This window comes from Tenrec ecaudatus, chromosome 16 (genome assembly GCF_050624435.1).
Source record: "Tenrec ecaudatus isolate mTenEca1 chromosome 16, mTenEca1.hap1, whole genome shotgun sequence".
In the NCBI taxonomy this organism is placed as follows: domain Eukaryota; kingdom Metazoa; phylum Chordata; class Mammalia; order Afrosoricida; family Tenrecidae; genus Tenrec; species Tenrec ecaudatus.
The window spans coordinates 111,958,042-111,983,445 of NC_134545.1; the positions used below are offsets into that span (position 1 = coordinate 111,958,042).

The 25,404-nt window shown below is 52.0% G+C and overlaps 1 protein-coding gene across 4 annotated transcripts in view; it reads left to right on the forward strand.

Annotated features, from left to right (window-relative positions):
• The first annotated feature begins 619 nt into the window (after positions 1-619).
• Positions 620-25,404, forward strand: part of JAKMIP3 (Janus kinase and microtubule interacting protein 3) — a 66,102-nt gene continuing 41,317 nt past the window's right edge. For all 4 annotated transcript variants that reach the window (XM_075534127.1, XM_075534128.1, XM_075534129.1 and 1 more), the window contains exons 1-2: positions 620-701; positions 15,592-15,833. In XM_075534127.1, the coding sequence (XP_075390242.1) occupies positions 15,699-15,833 (135 nt within the window). In that variant the 5' untranslated portion in view covers positions 620-701; positions 15,592-15,698. The remainder of the gene's footprint in view (positions 702-15,591; positions 15,834-25,404) is intronic.

The window sequence follows — 25,404 nt, forward strand, 5'->3', positions numbered from 1 at the left end:
GGGACTTGGTGGGGATCTGGGATAGGGTTTGGTGGGGGCATGGTCAGAGGGGTCTGCTGAGTCTGGGTGTCTGTACTTTTCCTAAGAACCAAGTGAACCGGCTAAGGTCAGTGCTGGGTGGGCACCAGGCAGGCATCAGGGTGGCGAGCCTCATAGGCAAGGGGTCCTTTCACCTCTGAGTGTCCATTCTTGGAGCCCATTGGTACCCATCACTCCTGTAAGCTCAGCATCTAATGTAGAAGTGCCACCTGTCCCTGCTTTCACCTGACCTCTGGCCCCAAGCAAAGGTAGGGGGTGGGAAGAGCAGCCTGAAGCTCAAGACCTAGAAAATCCTGCCTGGGGAGCAGCTTGACTCAGGGTGGCCCTGAGGTCAGCTGAGGTCTGGCACCTGCCTTTCCCTTTGTCCCCTGTGTCAGAAGGCTCCCTCAGGGAGCGCTCCTCACTGGCGGGGATGCCTCTGTGCTCAGCACTCCCACTTGAGCACACAGGGAGCGCTCCCCAGAGCTGGGCAAGAGGACTTGGCTTAGAAACAGCAGCACAGGGAATGATTCCTCCCCCAGCTCCAGCGCCTGTGGTAAATTCCAACGGAAAGCCCAAGCCCTGTGCTCTGCTGAGTCATAGAGCCACGGGAGCTGGCGTCCACGCCCAGAGCTGCCCAGCACCCAGGATGGAGCCCAGTGCAGCCGCAGCAGCTCAGGAGCGTGAGTGCATGGTTTTTGGAAACGGGAAGAGGCTTGGCTATTTTTGGAAAAGCTGAGTGAGGTCTCGCTGCCCAGATTCATCCCTTTGGCGTCTGTGCGTAGGTAGCACACGTGCAGGTTCGCCTGTGGGTCAATGGCTTGATCAGTAGTCACTGCATCGAGGAGGCATATGCAGCCTCTGTGTGGATGGCAGGCTGGCCGGTGTGAGCCTGTGGCAGGAGGCACAGGGGTATGAGGTGCTGTCTGATGGCATTTTCTAAGTGTGGAGCTGTCCGTCCACCTGGCAGGGAGAGGCATGGAATGGAGCTGAGTGCAGGCCTGGGATAGCCTGCAGGCTGGCTTACTGGCTCCTCACAGGGCAGGGAGGTGGGTCTGACTGGACAGGGGATGTTACTGGCACCTGGCTGGGCATGGTGTGGGTCTGACTGTCCCCTTGCTGGGCTAGAGGCTGGGTCTGACTCTGGCTCCTCACCAGCTGCTTGAAGAGGAGGGCAGGTTTAGGAGGCTGTTAGCACCGCCTACCTGCCCTCTGATTGGCCGGTACTTCTACGTACAACCCAACCAGGACTCACAGTCTGTCCATTGACATCATCTCTTATGCAAGGGATGCAAGTGGTGCTAGGAAACCGAGCTCGCTCATTCACTGACTTCTATCACTTCCTTCATTCCATGTGCATCGGCAGCTGCAGGTGGGGCGGGCCTGGGTGTGAGGAGTCTCACAGGTGACTCGGCCATGAGGAGGCCAGTTTCCAGGTGCTTTTGAGGTACAGGAACCCTGGAATCATAATGGTTACACACTGGCATGTGAACCACAAGGTCAGCAGTTCAAAACCACCAGCTGCTTCTAGAGAGAAAGACGAGGCTGTTTGCTCCCATTAAGCGGGACAGTCTTAGAAGCCCCCGGGTGCAGTTCTGCCCTGTCCTGTAGGGTCACTGGGCTGGCGAGTTAGACTTTTTGGTTCGGTTGGGGGGGGGCCTGAGGTCGGCTGTGTATAAGCAGGCTCAGGCTGCCTTCCTACCTCTGGCTGTTGTCTCAGACTCCGCTGTCTGTCCCGCGAAGTGTGGATAAACTCCAGTGAAGTTTCTCCCAGCCAAAACCAAGACCCGAGTGTTAGAGGCTCTCGGCTGCTGGACCGGGTCAGTAACAGCGGGGCCTTCACCGCTGAGGGCAGCAGAGCCAGGGACAACCCTCCTGGACTCCAGCTCCACCTGCAGGGAGCTCTGGGGTCTGGGTGCATGTCCTCCTCTTGATGGAGGTGGGTGAGGATCAACAGCGTGTCTCTCTGAGCCCTTCCTCTCGATTCTGTCTTGATTTGAGAATCAAACCAAACCCCCCTGACTGCCAGCGGCCCCTGGGCCCGAGAAGAGCCGCCCCTTTAGGGAAGCGGACAGCCACGGCATTCTCCCTCAGAGCGGCTGATGGGTTCGAAGTGCAGACCTTCGGGTTAGCTGCCGAGCGTCTAGCCACTGCACAGAGCAGATCAGGTTCCCGCCTGCATGGATGCAGGAGCACCTCACTTCCTGCTGCTGCGCAGGCCAAGCTCAGAGTCCGCCAATGTCAGATCCTGCCTGGCACCTGCACTTGGACGGCCTGTCCACGGCGCAGAGCGAGGGCAGTCTAAGACAGTGGCAAGTATTAGCCCCAGTGCACCGACGCTGTCCTTGCCTGCCCACCGCAGCTCCTCTCGGTGAGCGCAGGTGCACAAGGTGTTGATTGGTAAGTTAAGTTACCTTGGGGAGTGACAAAGGACAGTGAGAACTATCTTTTGGGGCCCCTGCATTTGGAAATCACCCCTCAAAGGGTGTGTCAGCACCCTTACTCTACAAGGCCTATGAAAGCTCATCCGGACTCCGGCTTCGTGAACCCGGGATTCCAGAGAGCACAGCAGGAGTTGGCTTCCCAGCTTCCTTGGCTTCCAGAGCCCCCCAGCCGGCTGTGGGACAGTGGACATGCCACCCTCCAGACCCACCAGCCAGCCATGGGATGAATAGACATGCCATCTTGAGAACCACCAGCTGACTGTGGAAAAGGTTGAGAGAGGCCAAAGCCTGGCCAGGCTGCAGACCACATGCCCTCCCAAAAAAGACCATGTCTACCCCGGCCTTCCCCACGAGACTCTTGTGGACAGAAGTCTTGTCTCAAAGTATGGGGGGACCTGAACCCCCAAGTTTGGCTGCAGGCTGCTGCGAGATGGACCCCAGGAGCCTCAGGCAACACCCAAGAGCCACCTGCCTTTCTGCATGTCGGGTGACGCAGCCTGGGTCTGTGGTCCCTGCAGGTCTTCTCCCAGCACTGGCCCAGCCTGGGTCTTACCAAGCACAAGACTGTGGTGAAGACGGGGCCACGCTTGCTCCACACGGGAGGCCTTTGTGAGCACTGTGTCACCTCAGGAAAGACACCAGGACACACGTGCAATTTCATGTCTCAGCAGCCTCAGCTGAAGGGGTGTCCTGTGGGCTTCCCGGGGTTGCTGAGATTTAGAACTGCCAAGCGGGTGGCTAGTAGAACGAAGTGGCTTCTCTCAACAACGAGTCCAGCAGCAGGCTGGGATCAAGCTGGCTGGGCCGTGCTCCCGCTGAAGACAAAGGCTGAAGGGGGTGCTCTTCCTGTCTCTGTAGCGATGGCGGACCCAGTGCTCCTTGGCGTGTGCTGTGTCAGTCTAATCTCTGTCTCCATCTTCCCAGAGCCCCCCCCCGCCCCCCTCGTGTCTTTCTCTGCAAGCCTCTTCTCCTCTTCACAAGGACCCAACTCACACCGGCCCGGGCCGCGTCCTCCAGCCTGACCTCCGTTTGCTCAGCTGATAGCATCTCACACGAAGTCCCATTCACAGGGGTCAGGGTTAGAGTTTGAAATACCTCAGAAGAGACATGAAATTCAGCCCATAGCAGCTGCCACCAGAACCCGGACGGGTGGCCCAGAGGCGTGGGCTCAGGAGAAGTGAAGGCCGGGTCTGGTGAGAGGGTTCTCAGAGCCTCTGCCCAGCGTGGGAGAAAGGGCTTGGTTGGGGAGGTCCTGATGCTGGGCGTCAGGAGGTAAGCACTGGATGATGGAGTATTTGACTCTGGGGGAGGGGGAGGCCCTGCTCTGAGTGACAGCTGCTCTCTTCGTGCCTTGGGGGCAATGGGGTTGCCCTGGTCTACCCAATGGCATGATCTTGGCCTTGAACAGCCAGGAGGTCTCTGCCCGTGGAGAGGGCTGTGTGAATTCTCGGTCGGTGATGGGGTGTCTGAGGGTGCAGCAGCCGGGGGGCAGGGAGTGGGTGGGAATCGATGGTCTGAGACCAGGGCTGTGACTGCTCTCAGAGTTTTTATGGTTTCAGTCCTTATGCTTAGGGCCACTGACTCATTTTGAGGGGATGTTCATGTACAGTGTGAGGTGTGGGCTCAACTCCAGTCTTTGGGTGTGGAGGCCCACGTGCCTGTGGTGTTCTGTCCCTTGAATCGACTCGGCATCCTCGTTGGAAAGAATTGACCCTCGCTTCCCCGGGCCCAAAGGGATTGCTGAAGCGGTCTTCAGAGTTTGAATCTGACCAGCTTCCTCATTAGAAAGCAAAGGGGGCAGGACTAGGCCTCTGTGGCCTGCACTGTCGCTCTGATCTCAGAGAAGCAAGCCTCCCGGCGGTCTTTAGAAAGAGACTTAAGGACGGGCGGCCCATAGCTGCTGCTCACCCAGCCAGGAAGCCCTGCAGAGCATGTTCTCCATGAGGTGGTTGTATCAGGCCCCGAGGGGCAGAGCCACCACAGCGCCACCTGCCACAGAGGCTGACAGAATAGGAGTTCTGTCCGCAGGCTCCCTAGGCCTCCAGGAGGGAGCAGGGCTTCCTGGGAGAGAGCAGGGGCTCTAGAAGCAGCCGCTGTGCGGTAGCAGTGACGCGGTGCCATTGCTGGGATCCCTCGGACTACCACGATGTCTTGCCCTCAGATTGCCCCTCTGTCTGAACAGTGTTGTCATAAAAGTACTTCCCAATCACTCCAGGCCATGAGATGAGCCTGCCCGGTCCTGTAAAGAGTTACAGCTTCAGAAACCCAAAGGGAGGGATATAGGATCACTAAGCATCGGAATCAACTGGATACCAGTGGGTTGGGTAATCGATCACTCAACGGCTTGCAAAATCTATCACAACGCTGATGACCAAAGATCATTTAGGCCATGTGAAGCAGAGCTGGGCTACTCCTCGAAGGCCACTGTCAGGTGAGCCCAGCCCCCTGGGTCCTGAAGCCACATGAAGCTGTGTGCCAGGAGGGGACAGGTGTGGATGAGCACTTCCTGCCCTGTGAGGCCCCAGATGTCCAGCTGGACACATATTATCCAAATGAGAAATGTCACCCCCATCCCCTGTACCCCCGACTCTCCTGCCTGTGGTGTTTAGTGGGCAGGACAGTCACATAGCCCAAGTGCAGTGGCCAGCCAGCCAGGCAGAGCAGTAGAATGCATGACTGCATGCACCAGCCTGGGGTCTGTGGCCCTGTGCCCATCCTGGGCTGGGGCCAGCTGCCCTGCTGAGGGCTGTGCCAAGGTGGGAAAGTGATTCATGTGGCCTGCAGAGCTGGGGAGGGGCTGCTGTGGAAATCTGAGGGAAGCCGGAGGGCACCTGCTAACTGCAAACCAAGCCTTCACACCAACAGCCACCAAGATAAGGACCTGGTGAGAAAGCTGTAGGCAGAGACGAGCACTGGCATCGCCGTCAGCAGGTTGTCAAAGGAGACACTGGTGTGGGGATACGTGAAAACCAAGTGCAGGGGGTTCACACTATGAGCCTCATACCGTGTGTGCTACGGGTGTGAAACCACACTCTATCCCTGCGCTGGAAGTTTACAGGAGGGGGGCCCCAGCTCTGCCTCTCCAAGACTTCAGGAATGTCCGTTTGGTTTAAGGAGAGTGACTCAGTCAGTGGCTGTGGCGTTTGGTTTAGGTGTTATTTTTCATAGCTTTTAAAATAGCCCCCAAATGCCCATGCTAATAAAATTATTTATTTTTAAAAAGAGAGAGACCTAGTAATCTCCTGTGGTGAGGTCTCCTGAGGTGGGGGGAGGGGGGGCGGGTCAGCTTCCAGTACAAGTGGACACGATGGGAAAGCTTCCTTGCTTTTCATTGGGCCTGCACCCTGCATCTGGCTTGTTGCCTAACCCTGGTTCTTTCAGCATGAGCCACGGCCCGCCATATTGTCTGTCGACCTGGGAGTCAGCAGTTGTCTTCCAACTTGACCTGTCAATCGAGGATTAATTCACCTCTGCAGCCAGAAGCCTGCTGTCTGACCTGATGCTATTTGGTTCATCAGCTTCCACAGCAACTTGAGCTCAGGAGAAACCTCCAGGCTGACATCTGACCCCTGGGTTTGGGAACCTGCTTTCTTCCACGATGTCCTTGATGTGGACCTCGCTGCACATACACATGTATAAGCACCCCTGGCTTTGCTTTTTTAGGCTGCTGCCAGGTTTTGTCATAATATCACCCCCCACTTTATTTAGAATGATCCCATTTGGAGTAAAATCCTCGATACGAGATGCCTAGGTTAAACCTTAGGAGCACGTTGATGATTTTTCATCCTACTGTCTTGCTTTCCAAAAGGACCACAGCAATTGAACCTTGTCATCGGCAGTGTCCACAAATAGCCAATTAAATATGTTGGTGAGTGTGTCAAAGGTTTGTTTCTCAGTGGCACAGTGTGATCAGTTTCCATCTCTGTGGTCACCTGCTAAACCATCAAAACCGTCAAGATAGGGGACCTATTGGTCACGCCTCCACTTGCTCTCCCCTCTCGCTGTCTCCCCCCCTTATCTGTATCTCCAGACAACACTGAAGGGCCTTCGGTCACTGTAGACGACCCCCCAACTTTCTAGGACTGCATATGAACACCAGGGGGGCTTCAAAAGTTCCTGGAAAAGATTCCTTAACTTGTAAAATTCCATTTTTTCACGAACTTTTGAAACCTCCTCGTAGAATCAGTGTCTGAACGTTTCGGCCTGGCCTGACGTCTTGTATTCAACATAATTAGTTGAAGATTTACCCGGACGACTGCGACTGTAAAATCCTTTCCCTTCGTGCTGAGTCGTACGCACCCCGGGGTGGACCCCTGTGGTCCGCGTATGCATCCAGTGGTTGATGGCTCTGACAGTGACCTCCAGTTGGTTGCGATCTCAAATAAAACTACTATGAACCTTCATATGCAGGTCTTTGTGTGGACACCTGCCTTCATTTCTCTTGGGTCAGGGGCTAGACTGGGTCACATGGTAGGTATCCGTGGAGCTTTTAAAGAAGCACTGTGTTTTCCAGAGAGGCCATACCATTTTACATTCCTACCAGCCACGGCTGACGTTTCTAGATGCCTTCACTTTTGGAAACTATTTTTCTTGGGTACAAATTCTGTCTAGACAAGCACCCCTTATTGCGGCACTCCCTTGTCTAACTTACATACTTTCTGGTGAGATGCTGCTGCTGTGTCTGTTGGGTGGTCTTGACTCATTGCGGCCTCACGTGACAGAGTACAGCCGCTCCTGATCATCCACAATCCATATGGAAGCAGATCACCAAGAAGTCTGCCTGCCCTGGAATGATGCGCCGGTTCAAACAGCCAGCTTTTGGATTAGCAGACAAGCCCGGAACCACTGTGCCAGCTGGAGCCCTTTTCTGATGAGCAGGCCTAGTATAATCCTCCTCTTCTTCCTCTGGGTATTATATGCTGCGTCAGCCTGGGTAGACTAGAGAAACAAATGCATACACACGCATATGCATAGAAGAGGGTTAGATACAAGAGCTATTGGATCTTGAGAAAACATCCCAGCCCAGTCCAAATCAAGTCCATAAGTCTGATATTAGCCCATAGGTCTGATGCCAATCTATAAATTCCTCTTCAGACTCACAAAACACATGCAATGACGCTGAATGCAGGAAGATCCCAGGCCAATGGGTTTGAAGTCTTGTGGATCCAGTGGCATTGTAAGCATCTCAGTGCTGGCAGGGGTCTCCACGTGGCTTCTCCAGGTCCCGAGGTCTGGTTGCATCAGGGTAGATCCATGTGGCTTCTCCAGCTCCCGGGGCATAGAGCCATGTATCTTGCAGTAGAGCATCTCTCAGGGAGTCAGGAGAGAGAAAGTGTCTCCTGCCTCCAAGGAAGAAATTTAGGAGTTCCCAGAATTCTCAGGAGAAGACCATGCGCACACAGAGGCCTCATCGGCTATGATCCGATTGACAGACTAGACTCCACCCCTTCACTCTGAATCCTCTGACACCAGATGGCGTAACTGCCACACATGCGCAATGCTGTCCTCTGTTTGCTTCCATGTCTGCCCTCTCATTCTGGTTTTCTTGGTTTAGACAGGGTAGGGCAGGTGTTGGGCTTTTTGTTTTGTGTTTGAGAATCTCTTCTTACTGATGGGACACCAATTGCACAAATGTTAGATCATTTTATATCGCTCAGCAACATGGAGACTCTTATTTTCTTTGTGTGTGTTTCATTTGGGGTGATTTCTACTGGTAATTTTTTAAATCATTTTATTGGGGGCTCATACAACTCAACACAATCCATACATACATCAATTGTGTTAAGCACATCTATACATTTGTTGCCCTCATCAGTCTCAAAATATTTGCTCTCCACTTAAGCTCTTGGTATCAGCTCCTCATTTTCCCCTCCCTCCCCGCTCTCCTGATAATTTTTAAGTTTACCAATTAGTCCCTCTGCTATGTCCAGTCTACTGATGAGCCTTTCAAAGGGCTGCTGGGGCTGTGACCTCTTGTTTGTCATTGTAGTATTCCACTTGAGTTTTTCATACAGCTTCTGTTTTTCAGCCGTAATATATATCTTTCATTTATGCTGTCAGTTTCCCATCAACACATTCATCGTAGTTATTTTAGTTTCTGACTCATTGCTCCAACAACCGATTATTTCTGAATCTAGTTCTTTTGCTTGCTTTACTTCTTGACAATGGGTGGTTTTCCGGCAGTTTTTCCTGTCCTACAATTGTATTGTGCATGGAAGAGCAGTAGGAGTTGTAGTCAGTAGTTATGGTGAGAAATGGCCACACTTGATTTCCTGTTGTGTGTGGGTTTGAGTCGATCTAGGTCGTAGGTGAAGGGGTTGGTGTTCTTTGATGCTGCCAGGATTACCCTCATTGAATCACAAGTGTCAAAGCCTTCAGGGGGGTGGGGGGGACTCCTGTGCTTTTTCCTTTGCCGGCACACGCACCTGTGAGGGGTGGGTTCTTTCCATCTTTCTGTTCCACCTTTGGGTTTCTTTCAACAGCCCCTGCACAGCTGTGCAGAAAAGAGACTTCTTTCTACAGCCTGCCCTTGTCCAGTGGTGGGGCCCTGCTGTTCGTGACTCTGTGCTAAACTTGTGATCGGGAAAGGGGGCGGGGCTTTGCTTGCTGGTCCCACCTTACATTTCATCCAAGGTGTGTGCCTGAGCCCTGGGGATGGTCCTATATGTACAGGAGAGTCACTTGGAGGTCTGGTTAAAATGCAGACTCTGGAAAGGCCAATTCCAGCAGGGGCTGGAACTGGAATGAGCCAGTTCAAGACTCTGGCCCAATCAGGAAGCCAGTCGCCCCTCAGCAGGACTGCCACTGTTTGGTCTGCAGCTCCCCGGGAGGCCTTGGGGTCCCAAAACTTTAACAGGCTCAAGAAAAAAGAGGAGTTTTCAGACTGCGGTTTGCTTCTTGATTTCAGGAGGGAAGCGATACTCTCTTGTGATTTTTCTTTTACATTCTGAGCCCAGGAAGTACCCTCCTGGGACTTTTGACCACTTGATTTCCTTTTTGGTAGATGACCTCTGTCGGTAGTTACACATTTATCTAGAGGAACCCCGTGTTTTCACTGTTCCACCTGGCGCTCTCTCAATATGAGAAAACACATTTTGTTGTGTTCACCACAAGTTTTGTTTCAGCTTGTTTTCACCTCGCCCCTGATTCCCATATCTAATGGAGCCTCAGCGATTGATCTCGCCCTCCCTCGGGGGTTCCTTTCATCTTTAGGCCGAGAAAGGTCTCTCCCTCCAGGGATTTGATAAATGCTGGGTGCTGCTTTCCCTTCACTCCCCTTAATGCTTTGACTTTCCGCCCTGAATTCTCCTGAATCCATTTTCAATTTTATGGTAGAGAGCCAGCATTTCCATAGACCTATTTTTCTTTCTTTATTCAAAAAATATTTTTTTAATCATTGTATTGGGGGCTCGTATAACTCTTACCACAATCTAGACATCCATTGTGTGTCAAGCACATTTGTATATTTGTTGCCATCATCATTCTCAAAACATCTGCTTTCTACTTGAACCCTTGATATCAGCTCCTCATTTCCCCCCTCCCTACTCCCCCCTTCTTCATGAACCTTTGATACTTTAAAAAATCATTTTATTAGGGGTTCATACAACTCTTATCACAATCCATGCATACATCAATTGTGTAAAGCATTTTTGTACATTCATTGCCCTCATCCTCAAAACATTTGCTCTCTGTTTTTTCCATCATTTTGCTCCCCATCAGCCCCTCATTTTCCTCCCTCTCTCATGAACCCTTGATAATTTATAAATTATTATTATTTTGTCATATCTTACACTGTCCGACATCTCCCTTCACCCATGTTTCTGTTGTCTGTCCCCCAGGGAGGAGGTTATATGTAGACCCTTGTAATCAGTTCCCCCTTTCCACCCCACCCACCCAGTATTGCCACTCTCATCGCTGGTCCTGAAGGGATCGATCATCTGTCCTGGATTCCCTGTGTTTCTAGTTCCTATCTGTACCAGTGTACATCCTCTAGTCTAGCCAGATTTGTAAGGTAGAGTTGGGATCATGATAGTGGGGTGAGGGGAAGAAGCATTTAGGAGCTAAAGGAAAGTTGTATGTTTCATACTTCCTACACTGCACTCTGACTGGCTCATCTCCTCCCTGCGACCCTTCCAGAAGGGGATGTCCAGATGGGCTTTGGGTCTCCACTCTGCACTCCCCCTCATTCACAATGATATGATGTTTTTGTTCTTTGATGGCTGATACCCGATCTCATCAACACCTCATGATCACACAGGCTGGTGTGCTTCTTCCACGTGGGCCTTGTTACCTCTGAGTTAGATGGCTGCTTGTTTATCTTCGACTTTTTTTTCTTTCACATTTAGTCGACCGACTGTCCCAATATCCATTAAGAATATTCCCCCTTTCCACTTGGGTATCATGTATGAGTTGTTTTTTTTTTTTTTTTTTTCAGGGACGCTTGTGAGCTCTGGGACTCCCTGGGCTGCCCTGTGTTTCCAGGTCTCACAGCTTTCCACCTTTGACAAGTTGGACTGCCACGTCTTGGCTGGCTCATGCTGAGTGGGAATGTTAGCGTTTTCCTTCTCTGACAGGTACCCGGGCCCCAGCTTTTGTAGGGCTCACTGTATCCAAGGCTAGGCCCTTTTCTGAATCAGTACTATCCATCCATGTGATTTCCCCCAATGTGGGGTAGCCAGCCCCCCACAACTAACCACGGGTTTAGTAAGTACAATTGTACAGTTAAGATACATAAAGATCATGGTAAAGTCATAGAGAATAAGGAGAGATGGGAGAGAGGAACATAATGGAGTCAGACACATTTCATGGTGGCATGATCACCTCAGCTCCTCTTGAGGGTACACAAGGAGGTGGGAGACTGAGGGCAGGAGAGCGCGAGCAAGAGATTTCTTACTAGCCAAGGCTTCCATATCTTCTGAGGGCGTGCAAGCCCCTGATTACAGGCAAAGACGTACGCCGCAGGAAGGGGTGCACAATGGGCATACGGGCATGAGCTAGGGGTATACGTGCTATAGGAAGACGAGGGACTAGGGGTATACATGTGACCAGAAGGGCAGACCCTAGACTCAATATGGCGGCCTAACCTTGGTCATCTTGAGTGGGCTTGACCTCCCTAGGCTCTCCTTCAGGGAAACAATCTACTACTATCCTTATCAGAAGGGAGTGGGCCCTACTTAGGGCGGGACAAACTATACAGTCTGATTGCTCTAGATGACTGATAACCTTTAGGGAGAATAACCTCTGACCTACTTCTGTTGACCTCCAAGTATATAGTCATTTACCATGTGTAGCAAGCAGCTAAATTTGGGATCTATTTGGGGGAGGCAACTTGGGAGAAATCTTTGTTTTCCACACCCCAATGCAGTAAAAATTACATAGCTGAACTTGAGAAGTTATTTTTCTGTTAGGATCAAAATTTTCCCATGTCCTTGCCATGCGGGGAAGGCATGTGTCCTTGCTGGGTGCGTTGTCAGCAGGAGGGTACTCCTTGTGACCACAGGGCTGACGTCTCCCATGCTTGCTTGTGAAAACCAAAGGACCCTTGAAGCTTCTAGACTCTCAGAGGCTGTTCATCCCTTGGCTTGGAGCTGTCTTCTCCCGACTTCAAAGTCAGCCACGAACCAAGCCCTCCTGTGTCTTGTCTCTCCTCCCAGCTGGGGCCTGTTCGCAGCATCCAAGGGTCACCTGCAGGCCCTTACCCTCCAGCCCGTCTGCAAGTCCCTCTTGCCTTGTGAAGTCGGGTGTTGGTGTGCGTGGGGATAACTCTTCTATCACCCACCCTGAGCTTCCCTGGGTGTGGATCTGGTGCCCCTCAGAGTCCCTGAGCGCTCACCCGAGGGTGGCCCTCTCTCCGCACTGGCCTCTGAAGGGGAGCGGTTTGTCCTGCTGTGACAGACCCATCCTGTTTCTAAGAATCTTCATTTTTAAAAACTACCTCCAAATGATACTGTTTCGGTGAACAAAATGTCAAGGAATTGGACGCTTCGGATTTGTAATTGGATAACCATCTTAATTTCCCACACAACTTCCCGAAGAAAAGCACTTTAACCGTGAGTGCATTTTAGATGCACCGTTCGACCGTGTTTATGTTGATTAAGCGAGAGACGCTGGATGGAGGGAGACTGAAGAAGCGATCGGGGCCTTGGGTTGCAAGGCTGACAAAGGGCTCTGAGTATGAATGGACTGCTTGGAAGAAGTACAGCCAGAACGCGCCTTAGACCCAAGCACGGCCACAGCTCATCGGACATCTTTGGATCAGGAGGGACCAGGGGCTGAAGAAGGACATCGTGCTCTCTAAGAGGAGACTCTCGGCTTGTGGGAAAATGGGGTGCAAAGATAATGGACTGTCCCCACCTATGGCTCTGCTGCACACCCATGCCCACTTCCGATTAGGGTGACTCATGCTGGTTTAGTGCCGTCAAAGAACTCAAGGCCACCAGAGTGGCAGGAAGTGGACTCTTGGCCTGAGGGTTGGCCGGGGCTGCTTCCAGCAGCATTCACAGTGGTCCCTGTCCACAGCAGAGGGGAAGTTAACATCAGAGCTCAGGACCAGGCAGTGTTAAGACCTACCCCGACTGTGTGGCCCAGTTAAGAGGTAAGCAGATGGCCCTCCGTGGCGTTCTGGGTGTGTCCATCCACGAGCCTGCTCAAAGGGATGGATTGTGTGTGGTCATCTGACGGTGTAAGTTGTGCTCACTGTCCTGCCTACAAGCCCCTCTCTCGTTGAGCTGCTGTGACACAGGTGTGCTGGGCTGCCCAGCCTGCTATCGTCTGTGTTGTCCCAGACACCACTGACTCTCCCCCCGGTAGTACCGCCTGGGCGTAACGTGGACTCTGCTTGGTGGACTCTGGACAGAGTGACTGACGCGTCATCAGAGGTTTTAGGAAGTTTTCTCTTTTTCGTTTCGCATTCGGAGGAGAGAAGGGTGAAGTCCTCCCAGCTGTGGTGGCGTCGGATGAAGAGACCCTTCTGCAATAGGAATAGTTAGTTGTGCACAATGCTTTTTGAGCTCTGCCGAGAATCTTTTGTTAAGAGCGACACATATTTATTCTTTCCAAATATCTATCCTACTGAAAGGAATAATTGTTGGTAAATCATGATGGAGGAAGACCCTCAGGCGGTGGACTGGCAGCGGCTAGACGGAAGGGCGGTGGGCCGGCTGGACCAGGACCAGGCAGCGTTTCTCTCTGCTGAGCTGAAACCGGCTAGAAGGCAGCCAGGCAGGATCGGCAAAAACCAGACATAAACCTGCTGCGTAAAGTCGGCAACAATTGGTTCACACTAGTGGTTTGAAGTTCCTAGACCTTGAGGGCATCCCTCCACCCGTCCTTCCATCCGTCCATCCTTCCTTCCATCCTTCCATCCACCCATCCACACACCCACCCTTCCATCCATCCACCTGTCCTTCCATCCATCTATCTATCCATCCATCCACCCATCCTCCTGCCCATCCATCCATCCACCCATCCCTCCATCCATCCATCCTTCCATCCATCATTTCCTCCAAAGGCAAGGTGGACAGGCTGGTGCCCTGGGTGACAAACAGACAGGTTTTTATTGCTGTGTGGAGAGCCTGGAATGAAGGTGGGCCGGGGCTGTTATTTGGAATTGCTGCTGCGCTGGCGGCCCCTGGGTCCAGACAAGCAGTGTCGAGGGAGCTCAGCACAGCCCCCCTGCCTTCCGCTCACTCAGGACTCCTGGAGGATCACTCGGGCTACCAGGGTCTGTTCCATGGGCAAACTCTGAGATGGGCACTGCCTGTGTGCTCCGTGGACTATGCCAGCTGAGTGGCTACAGGACACTGTGGGCATCCACATGTGGGCCCCACTCGGTCCCTCAACTCCACACGTGACCCCTCTTTGGTCCCCACACCCCAAGTGTTAGTCCACCTCGTTCTTGCCCTGGACATCTACGGGGTCCAGCACATGAGCAGTGCTGCTGTCTGCTGCCCCTCGCTGAGGCGGGTCCTTGACGTCATGAGTTATCTGGGGGGAGGGGGGTGTCTCAGTGCATGGAGTCCTCATGGAGGACCATCAATGCTCCTCGGGTGCCCAGGCTGTGACAAGCAGCTGGTCAGACTTGCCTCAGGAGGCATCTGGGTGGGTCTGAACCACCAGCTCTCTGGTAAGCAGCCCAGCACCTGTCCTCTGCATGACTTGGGGACCCTTGTCATCAGAGCTAGGTGTGTGCTTGGGAAGCACTGCAACAGCCCCCCCCCACGCAGTGTCCCCCAACTAGCCCGCAGAGCCCTGCCCCCCCTACCTCTGCCCCTCCAAGGAGCTAATTGTCCCAAGACTCTGACAGTGTGACCCGGGTGTGGTGTGACACAGAGGCCCTGTCTCCTGCTGTCACAGCATCCTCAGATGCTTCCTGAAAGGCTGGGGGCAGCAGCCTAGCTTGGGGGAGCCCAGGCCCCGCACGGTGCACACAGAGCCTCAGGGCGACCCATACTCAGGCCCAAGAGAGGGAGGTGGGTGCCAGAGCCTGGCAGATGGAGATGCAGCTCAGGGGCTAGGGTGCCAGGTGTCGTGGAGGGTGGGCAGGCCTCTGTGGTCCTGGGACACAACACTCTTGCCAGGGCACATCTGAGGAAATATGGAAGCGCTCTAGGCGCCTGGGAGTGGGGGGAGGTCTGAGGGTCTTTCATGGGGAACTGAAAGGGCCCGGGTAGTATCTGAGTTTGTGTGGGGTCTGGGTGGGGTCTGAGGATATGTGGGAGTGCCCTGAGGGGTCTGGTCTCAGAGTCTCTATAGGGAAGTTTGGGGGGAGGTTCGATTGAGTGTCTGCGGGGGCCTTGTTTGGTCCAAAGGTCTCTAATGAGGAACTTCAGGGGCTGGGTGCAGTCTAAGGGTGTGTGGGACCCTGGGTGCTGAGCCGTGTCCCTTGGTGGCTGCACCCCTATGTGTGGAGTCGGGGAGAGGGTGATTCCGCTGAGTGTCCACCTACCCCACTAGGGGCACATCTTCTTTGAGAGGCTTCCTCAGGAGACAGATGTGGGTGGTCTCTGAGGTCAGGGCCATGGCTGAGTTCAGGCAGAGCTCTGGGCTGGGCTCTGAGCAGCACAGCTTGTGTCGGGATCCCTGGCCCCCAGCTGCTCCCTGCCCGGTGACCAGGTGTGTCTCCCCACAGATGAGAAGATGTAGTGGGCTGGCCCAGGCCACCTGCCCGGAGCTTGGCACGGAGCCCCGCCGGACGGAACACACCCCAGGAGTCCCCTCTGGCCACCCAGCCTCACCATGTCCAAGAAGGGGGCCGGCAGCCGGACGCGGGGGGACAAGGCTGAGGCATTTGCCGCACTGCAGGCTGCCAACGAGGAGCTGCGGGCCAGGCTCACAGACATCCAGATCGAGCTGCAGCAGGAGAAGAGCAAGGTGGGAGTGACCCCTGACATTTGGCCCCAGACCCCTGTAGTAGCAGAAGGGCAAGGTGGGTACCCTGGCCCCAGATGTTGGACTGCAGGTCTCTGTCCAGAACCCCTGCCCTGGCCCCCTGCATCAGAAGGGGAAGGTAAGCGCTCTCATCCCGAACCCTGTACCTTAGACACTTGCCCCAGACCCCTGCATCGGGAGCAGAGCAGGTGAGCCGTGACCTTGATCCTAGGCCCTAATCCCAAATTGGAGGTTCCAGACTCTCAAACTTGGGCCCCAGGCCTCAAATCCTGAACCGGAACTCTAAATCCCTGCCTTGAGTGGTGCCTTCCTGGATGGACAGGGTTCTGCAGAGGCATAAGCCCTGGGGTGGGCCTCCAGGAGCTCAGTGGTAGACAGCCAGGGTGGGGCAAGTGGCCAGGCAGGCTCACGACAGGCAAGTGGGCACTATCTGACAGCTCTTTGTCCTACAACCAGCAAAGGGTCTGGGGTGTGTGTGTGTGTGTGTGTGTGTGTGTGTGTGTGTGTGTGTGTGTGTGTGTACTCCTGAGGCTCTCAGGGTCCCCACGGGAGACTCTGCCCAGCAAGGATTTTGTTTCACCAGAGGACCCACTGTGTCAGAAGCAGCTTGGCTTGTATAGACATAGGTGACCCTGGCATGCGGGGCACACACACCTCCCTCCCAGCCTTGGTCTCCCATACCCCCAGCCCCGCCCTCTCTCTAACTCTGAGATGCGGGGCGGAGACGCCCTTGTACCCTCTGCTCTGCCCAGTGAGACTGTGGCTTGGTGGCCTGTCCAGTGTGGAGATGGCCACCTGTCCACTGGAGCTGAGCATGGTGCTGTTGGCCCCAGACTCCGTGCCCAGTTCCCCGAGTAGCACCTTTGGTCTTTGTGTCAGGACTCGTGGGACTGGCAGGGCAAGCTCCCTGGAACAAAACCCCAAAGGCACGAGGACAGGGCCCTGTTCTCCCGTCTCCCAGAGGGAGGTGAAGGCAGGACCCCTGTGCACATGTCTGTAGTTGCACCGCCAACCCTACCCCCTGAGACTTCCCACTCAGCCACACAGGAGCCTCCAGCCCACGGCCGGCCCACGAGTGGGTTTCAGTTCACACGACCCTACAGAATAGAACAGACCAGAACCACCTGAGACTGAGTCTCTGCAGAAGAAGACACCTCATCCTTCTTCCTCTCAGAGCTGTGGCGGGGGATGGGGGGTGGCGTCCTGAACTGGCAACCTTTCAGTGTGCTGTGCTCAACCCACTGCGCCACAGGGCACCTCCCACCCACCTCGTGCTCTCCCACTTTGTGCAGTTCCCCACACCATGCTTGCTTCCAGAGCATTCCATCAGTCTGATCTCACGCAGTAGACCCTGAAAAGAGATGCTTGGCCCTGTGTTTGTTCAACTGAATTCTTTCCTGGCTGACCTGTTCCTCACCAAACTCCAGCCCTAGTTTCCTCAGAGCATCCCACCTGTGCCCACCGGGCCCTGGAGGAAAGGCTTTCTGAGCCTGAAGCTAGATGTCTCCCTACTGGCTATCCACTGCCACGCCTCCCCATGGGCAGGAACAGGGACATACCCTTTTTCTGTCTTCCTCCCACATACCCGGCTTTCCCAACCATCCCACCAGCCAACACGTCTGGGCCAAGGTCAGACCCAGGTCCCCCTCCCAGGGAGAAGGCCTCACCTTCTTGGCCTTGCCCCACCTGCACTTTAGACCTGATTCTGGTTTTCATTCTACGTGGTGTGGAGACGGGGTGGGGTGTAGACAGCGCTGTGCCTCACTCCCCACTGAAGGTCTTCAGGCAGCGTTTGGGGGAGCTGGCAGAGGTGGGACTGCCCATCCCATCCCTGTGGGCTCTGCAGGTCAGTGAGAGAGAACCCCAAAGTGAAGGAACTGGGCCACGGGTCAGAGTATCTGCCCAGAGGTGGCACTTGTAGCTTTAGGAGGGAGGGGACCCGGGAGCTCCCAGGACTTAGGAAGCCCCTGAGCACGGTGCCCTCATTCCACGCTGTCTCCGTCACAGACTTGACTCCTGGGGCCTGATTAGAGGGTGTCCCCAACTTCTTAGAGCAGTGTCCCCCTGAGCCCCCAGCCAACACAGTTGCTCCTGCTAGCTGCCCCTGGGAGAAGCGTGTCCTCCTTCCTCACCTCTCGCCTCCCCTTGCTCTGGGGTGGGACGTTCTTGCACCTGGCTGTCAAGATTCCTCACCTGGAGGGGCCCTGTGTCGGGCTGCAAGGTCAGCAGCTCAAGCCCACCAGCCAGCGCCATGGGAGAAAAATGGGGCCTTTTATTCCCATTGGCAGCGACAGTCTCAGAACCGACCGGCCAGTCCTAGCCTGTCCTACGGGGTCTCTGCGTTGGCATTGGGGTTTTTGGTTTGCTGTGACTGATTTCACCAGAGTATGTGAATTTGAACAGGTTCTGTGCACTCCCGTTAATTGCCAATCTTATCCTTGTTGGTGCTCAGAGTGGCCTGCTTGAGGGCCAGGCTCGGCTGAGTCCTCCGACATGGGCTGACGGTTTCCCTGCTGCACGGGGCCAGGCATTCAGCACATCCACTCCTCTCCTGCCCCGTCGCATGGCCTGTCCCATGGCGTCTCCCAGGGGCACACCACTGCTGGGATGCTTGGGGTCAGTGACGTTCGCATGTATGCCGCGTGCACACATGCACACACACGCACACATACACACACCCCCCACACCACACATACACACACTGTACACACAAGCACATGCATATATCACACATTGAAATAGACATACACTCATACTGCATGCAAATACACATCATAGACACATACACACACCTGATACACACACAGCATGTAAATACACATACCACATCCCCATACACATGCATGTACACCCCCTCACACACATGTACACACACTACACATCCACACCCACACCTGACATGCACACATTCACATCATACCATACATATACGCACCACACATAAACACACCATACACACAAGCACATACACACACCATGCCAATATACTCCCACAGCCTGCAAATACACCCCATCCCCACACACATACATACATTACACACAGAAATGCAGATAAAATCACACACCATACAAATACATACCACACACCATACACATATCCCAAGACACATGCACACACATACACATAACACGCAAATACACACTACACATGCATGCATATACTACATACACACAAACATACATACACATGTAAATATACCATACACACAGAGTGGACTTCAAAACTTCCTGAAAGAATTTAATTAAAAGTTAATAGACTTTTTCACAAACTTTTTGAAGCCCCTTGGCTATAGGAAGCTAAAATACCTTTTACATTGGTACTGACTCATGTGATCCAAGTCAAATTCAGAATGACAGGGTTTTTATTTAGTCTTTCATTTCAAGCCCTGGCAGCAGAGTAGGTTATGCAGTGGCTGCTAACTGACAGGTCAGTGGTTCAAGCCTGAAGTCTGCTCTGTGGGAGAAGATGGGGCTGTCTGCGTCTCTAAAGATTAACAGCTCCAGAATCCCACTGAGGCTGGTCCACTCTCTCTTACATAGGGTTTCCGTGAGTCAGGATTGACCCAGGGTAGTGAGTTTGGGTTTGGGAATTGCATCTGTAGGATTGCTGATGACACCGTGGTTAAGATGCTTGACTGCTAAGCACAAGGCCATTGGTTCGAATCCCGCTGCCCCTGCAGCTCTGCGGGAGAATGATGAAGCCACTTGCTTCCATGGAGACCGGATAGGGCCGTGCTTCTCTGGCCTGCAGGGATTCGGTGGATCAGAATCGACTGGCAGTAGTGGGTTTGTTGTTGTTTTAAGCAAAAGGGAAGAAAATTACTGGAACCCATACGGGAAACCCTAGAGGGGCCCAGCATACCCTACCATGTAGGCATGCCCGCAAAGGGTCATACCATTCACTGTACCCCCATGTCCCAGAGGGACTCCCCTTGAGCAGAGCCCCAAAGCCTCAGGACTGGCTGGGGGTGGGGACAGCAGTGGATTTTTACATCACACCTGTGTCTCCATTTGTCCATATAAAAAATCCTTGTTCCCAAAGAAGCAGGAGATGATCACATTAGAATATTCCACAGTTATGTACACTCACCAGATGGTGGTTTCTGATGACAATAGGCTTGATATGCCTACTGTCACTGCTAACTAGGGTGACACTGAGGTCTCCCACATGTTCTCCTGCTATGTCTGCATTCCCAGCAACGACACTGCCTTACCTTTACACCCCCATTAATGCTGTCCCTAAGGAATCCCTAAGTAATTTTTCATTTTCCCATCGGTCTTGTGCAAACAGCATGCACTCCTAAACAAAAGTCAGGTGACCCTCTCCCTCACCAACATCTACATGGACTCCACAGGGACCCAATATTTCATAGTCGCCATGTGACAGGTCCTTGAGTTGACATCTCTGTGGCCATATTGGTTGTCAGGAGCTTGCTCTCCTGCAGACTCTTGGTGGAAAGCTCGTAGGAACAACATCCCTGTATCCTTGCAGGTTGATAGCGGCGTGCCCTTAACACTGAAATATTTATTTCACTAGATCTAAAATCCTTTGCTAGCATTGTCTTCTCTTGAGTACCTTAAAAAATGTTTCTCATTTTCTTCTGACACAAATTATAGCTACCAACCACAATGTCCAATGACAATTCAATGTTCTTTCTCTGTTAAGTCATGTTGTGGATTGAATTGTGTGTGTCCCCTCCGCCCCCCTGCCAAAAAAATATGTGTCACCTTGGTTGGGCCAGGAAGCTCAGTGGTTTAGCAGTTATGTAAGGATACAATTATCCCCCACGATGATGAGAATAATCAGCTGTAAGCTAATAAATTACAAGGAAGCTGGAGTGGGATGCAATACCCTAATTCAGGTCATAGTCCTGGTCAGATGTGAGGGGATTTACCCTGGAGTATGGCCTGCTTCCCCCTCTACCATATAAGAGATAAAAAAGGGGAGAAGAGCAGGGGTGGGTGAGTGGGTGTTATTACTACCAAGAAAGAAGAGCCAGAAGTTGAGCACATCTTTTTGGGCACTGGAGCCCTGTACTGAGAATCTCCTAGATTCTGGGAACAATTACTGTCACAACACATGGAAATCTCCAAGGGACCCTGAGACCATAGCTCTTGAAAGAAGAAGGATTTTCCCTCAGAGGTGGCAGAGAACCTTGGGCCCAGAATTGAGATTTCCAGCTTCCTCAACAGGGAGAAGATAAAGTTCTGTTCCTTAAAGCCATCCGCTGTGTCACTTCTGTTACAACGGCACTAGATAATTAAGGCGGCGTTTGGTACCAGGAGTGGGGTGCTGCTCTAACAGACATGAGAAAGCAGCTTTGGGAGAACTTTAAGGGGCCTACTCGTAACAGCCTAGATTGTCGTATTGATGAAACTATGACCAGCAAAGGCAGCTCTAGTGAGACCTCAGGAGGAAGTGGGAGAAATGTAGCACCAGAGATGGTGCAGACCGCAAGCAGCAGCAGCAGACAGTGATGGCAGCAGAAGAGGAGACCAGCATGTGACGGTGCAGAAGCTCAGCTGCAGAATCAGAGAACTGAGTGCCTTCCGATAGGAGGCTCCTGGTAGAGGGAGGTACCTTTGGGCACTTGGTAGTGGAGCTAGGCTTGCTGAGAACCAAGTGCCTTCAGACAGGAGGCTTACTGGCAGAGTAAGGTCCTTTTGGGCACTTATCGATAGAACTAGAGAGGTTTTAAATATTTGCCCAAGCAGGGCAGAGGTCAGGGCAGCCCAAGAGCCCATTACTAAGAGGCTAAAAGGTCAAGGAACCAGGAAAGGCAGAAGCTGAAGAGATGTGGAGTACAAGAAGCAAGCTGCTTTCATGTCAGTGGGGGAGACCAGAACTTCTGAGGCCTCAAAGGGTAGGATCTCAGCCTGCTGGGTCTCAGTGGGTGGGGCCGCTGCCTCCTAGGGTTCAAAGAGTCCAATCTCCACCAACTCCATTTCGGAGTGTGGGGCTGCCATCCTCAGTGGCAGGGCAATGCGGCCGGAACTGCTGCTCCCTGCTGCACTAGGGGTGGGGCCGATAGTGGTCTGACTGCTCTCTGGCAGACAGCTTTCAGGCAGACAGCCTTCAGGCATATTGTAAGCAACTGTGAGCTTGTCAGAGCATCTTAAGATTGGCATGATGATGGGGGATGTTGCGGGGGATAACTTTGAGTTAGGAGAATGTGACTGGGATTCATCTCCAACTTATGATCATGAAGGCCTTCCTCCACCAGAGTCTGCCTCCCAGACTCTTAATTATGACCGTAGAGAATTTGTCCGTGTGCACTCTCTTCCCCATTCTCAGTCTCCCACAACCCTTAGAGCCTCTCCTTTTGTAAGAGATAAGAGGAGGGAAGGGAACAGAGAAAGAGGAGTCTGACCACCAGCGGTTGAGGAGAGCTGGGGCGCCGCTCATCCTCGGAACCCAGGGTCTCTGTGCTGAGAACATCCTAGATCCAGAGGAAAATTGATGCCAAAGCACATGGGGATCTCATAAGATGCCCAGCTCACAGACCCAGAAAAGAGACCAAATTTTTCTCTGAGGGCAGAGCTGGCACCCGGAATTTGCACATACGGTCTCCTAAACTGTTGGCTAAAGCCATCTGCTTGTGGAATATCTCTTCTAACAGCAGTAAGAAACAAGACATGCATTCTTATTTTCCTTGATTACCACTTTTTCTTTGAAGTTACTAGAATGTATGAGGGGGCACCCCCCAAAAAAACACAATTTTTTTCCCCAATGCTATGTATTTGAGTTATTTTTCAGAACAAATTTATCGCATTCAAAGTACTCTCCATTACACTTAATACAATTGTCAAATTTGTGATTCCATTCTTGGAAACACTTTTTAACGTATCTGTTTGAATGACTGGCAGCACCTCCCTCATTTATTTCTTCATCTTTGTTACATCATCAAATTGCTGTCCTTTTATGTCCCTCTTCATTCACAGAAACATAAAGAAGTCTCATGGAGCGAGGTCAGGTGAGTCAGGTGTGTGGGGCAATAAAGCATGCTGTTTTTTGCCAAAAACTGGAGCCCTGAGATGGCTGCACGAGCAGGTGCATTGCCGTGGTGGCAAAACCAGTCCCCTGACACAAGCCAGGTCTTTTTGTTACACACAGTTACACAATCTTTTCAGAACCTCTAGTAGAAAGCTTGATGAACAGTCTGACCTGTGGAATGAACTCCAAATGCACTATCCCCCTCACATCAAAATAAAGCCACACATGAACATCATCTTACTCTTTTATTTGGCAAGCTTTTCTTTGGGTGAGGTGAGATAGCTTGATGGACGTTTGCTTCCGGGCTTGTCAGAATAGCACTGCCATGGCTCATCGCCTTGGAAAAAGCCGGGCTCACGTCGGAGTCGTTCCTTCAAAGCATGGCATGTTTCCAGTCTACACTCCTTTCATGGCACAAATTTCACAGAGCCCTCCTCATTCCCAGATCTTCCACTAAAGTTCACCGAGCTCCAAGACAGTCCCGATCACTCCCCATCTCTTCAATGGCCCATCGTTGGTCTTCGAGCACACGTGCACGGATTTTGTGAACATTTTCATCTGTTCAGGAAGTTGATAGATGTCCAGAATGTTTGTCATCATTGACATTTCACCTTTTTTGAAACAATGAAACCACTAGTACATTTGGGTTTTTCCCATAGCGTTGTCCTTGTAAGCTCTGTTCAACATCACAACAGTTTCTGGGGCAGAAAAAGAAATTTCACAGCCATCACAAAACAAACGAGGTTCAAGCAAAGCTGCTTTTACAAAAAAATTCACTGTGACAAGAGAGAATCTCCCCAGGAGATGCCACTGGGTGCACTAACTCAGAGCAAGTTGTTTCATGCTCACCCAGTGGGAAAAATGCATACTACAGAAGCTCCTCCTAGCCGAGCTTGTTAACGTTTTCAGGGGGGTGCCCCCTCGTTGTTGTAAGTCGTCTTCTGAAGTACATAGTGTCTTCCTTCAATCAGTATCTTCACCCCACACCTCCTCACTCAGGGACTCCTATTATTTATGTGTTGGGTTATCTTTGTGTATTTTCAATATTTATAATTTCCTATCATGCTATTTTTACCTATTTCTCTTTTTAAATTTTACAAACTACTCTAATTTTACTGTCTGCATATCTTAAGACATTAAAATATCTTGTGTTCCTTTAACTCTTAATTCCTAAAATATGTTACCTTTATTTCTCATTTTCCTTCTGTCCTGGCACATTGTTTTTAATTTTCACGTGTCATCATTTTCTTAATGCAGTTTAGTTCCCTTTGAAATACTCCAACACAGGTTCTGTGTGTTTTAGTGCATGTCTCTCTGGCGTACTAGTATTGTCTGTAGAAATGCTTCTCTTTTCTTCCTTCCTTTGTAGTAACTTGTAAGGTATTTGACCTTGACATTGGTTGTCTTCTTTATTTTTGTTATTTTAGTTTTCCTGAACTTTTTGTGAAGAATGCTAAATAGCTTTATTTATTTTTTTTAGTTCAAGGTCTGTTTCTTGACCTTTAGGAGTGTTTTCAGTTGACTCTGATGGGGTGCCACCCCCTGGCCCCAAAGCCTATTTTTGGTACGCCCTTGGGACTTCCTTGCTCTGCTCCCTTTGCTGTTCTGTTGCACGCCCGTAGTGTTTTCCTCAGTGTCCTGGGGTCATATCGGGCACAATTCCCACACTGTGTCTCCAGTGTTGTCCCCTGTAGGGCTATGGGTCAGTGAGGGATGTCATGTCTCATAGTGGGGCCGGCCATATGGTCTTCTCTGTGGATTGGCTGCTCTGAGCAGGGATATTGTCCTCAAAGCTTGGTGGGACAGGATGTGCTCCACTCTCTTCCTCTTCCTTCATTTGCTCCTGTGTGCTCTGATCAGACATGTCCCTATCCCTGAGCTGCAGCTTCAGTGCTGTCCTCTGAAGTAAATTCTTCTAGGGGGAGGGGGCTAATTAGCTTTTGTGTCATGTATTCACTGGCTGATTCCATACAGTGGGTTCTGCTCTTTGTCCTTGTACCCCTCCACATTTACCTAGGGAGGCCTGATAACCATGAGTCATGTGGTCATCTCTTCAGGCATCCTCTGGGCACAGGAGAGGCAAAAGGGCAAGTTTGAAAAGCCCCTATAATCCATTCCAAGGCTCAGCCTTTGACCGTTACTTAACTTAATGCTTGTGCACGTGGCTGTGACAGGTGGGCTGAGAAACACTTGAGGGTTTTCCGTACTGCAAGTTCTCCTTTTGAAAGACCCTTGGACCCCAACAGCAGAACCCCCTTCCTGGCCAATGAGGCCTGAGGGTGTTGGGGTCACACACCGGGTCAGAGATGTCTTTGCTGGGTGCTCCATGGAGGCAAGAAGAGGCTGGGGATGGGCTGTGGGTGTGTCCAGTGTCCAGAGGTTTGGGAGACAGAGGTGCAGAGGAGGTACAGGGAGCAGCCTGTCAGGGAGGAGACATCCACACAGTGTACTTTGTTTCAATTACAAATTGTAACCTTTTATAAAGTAATCCAATGGATCTATTTTTTTTTATGAATCCTACCCTCAAAAATCTGATCAAAAAGGCTGTCCATGCAACAT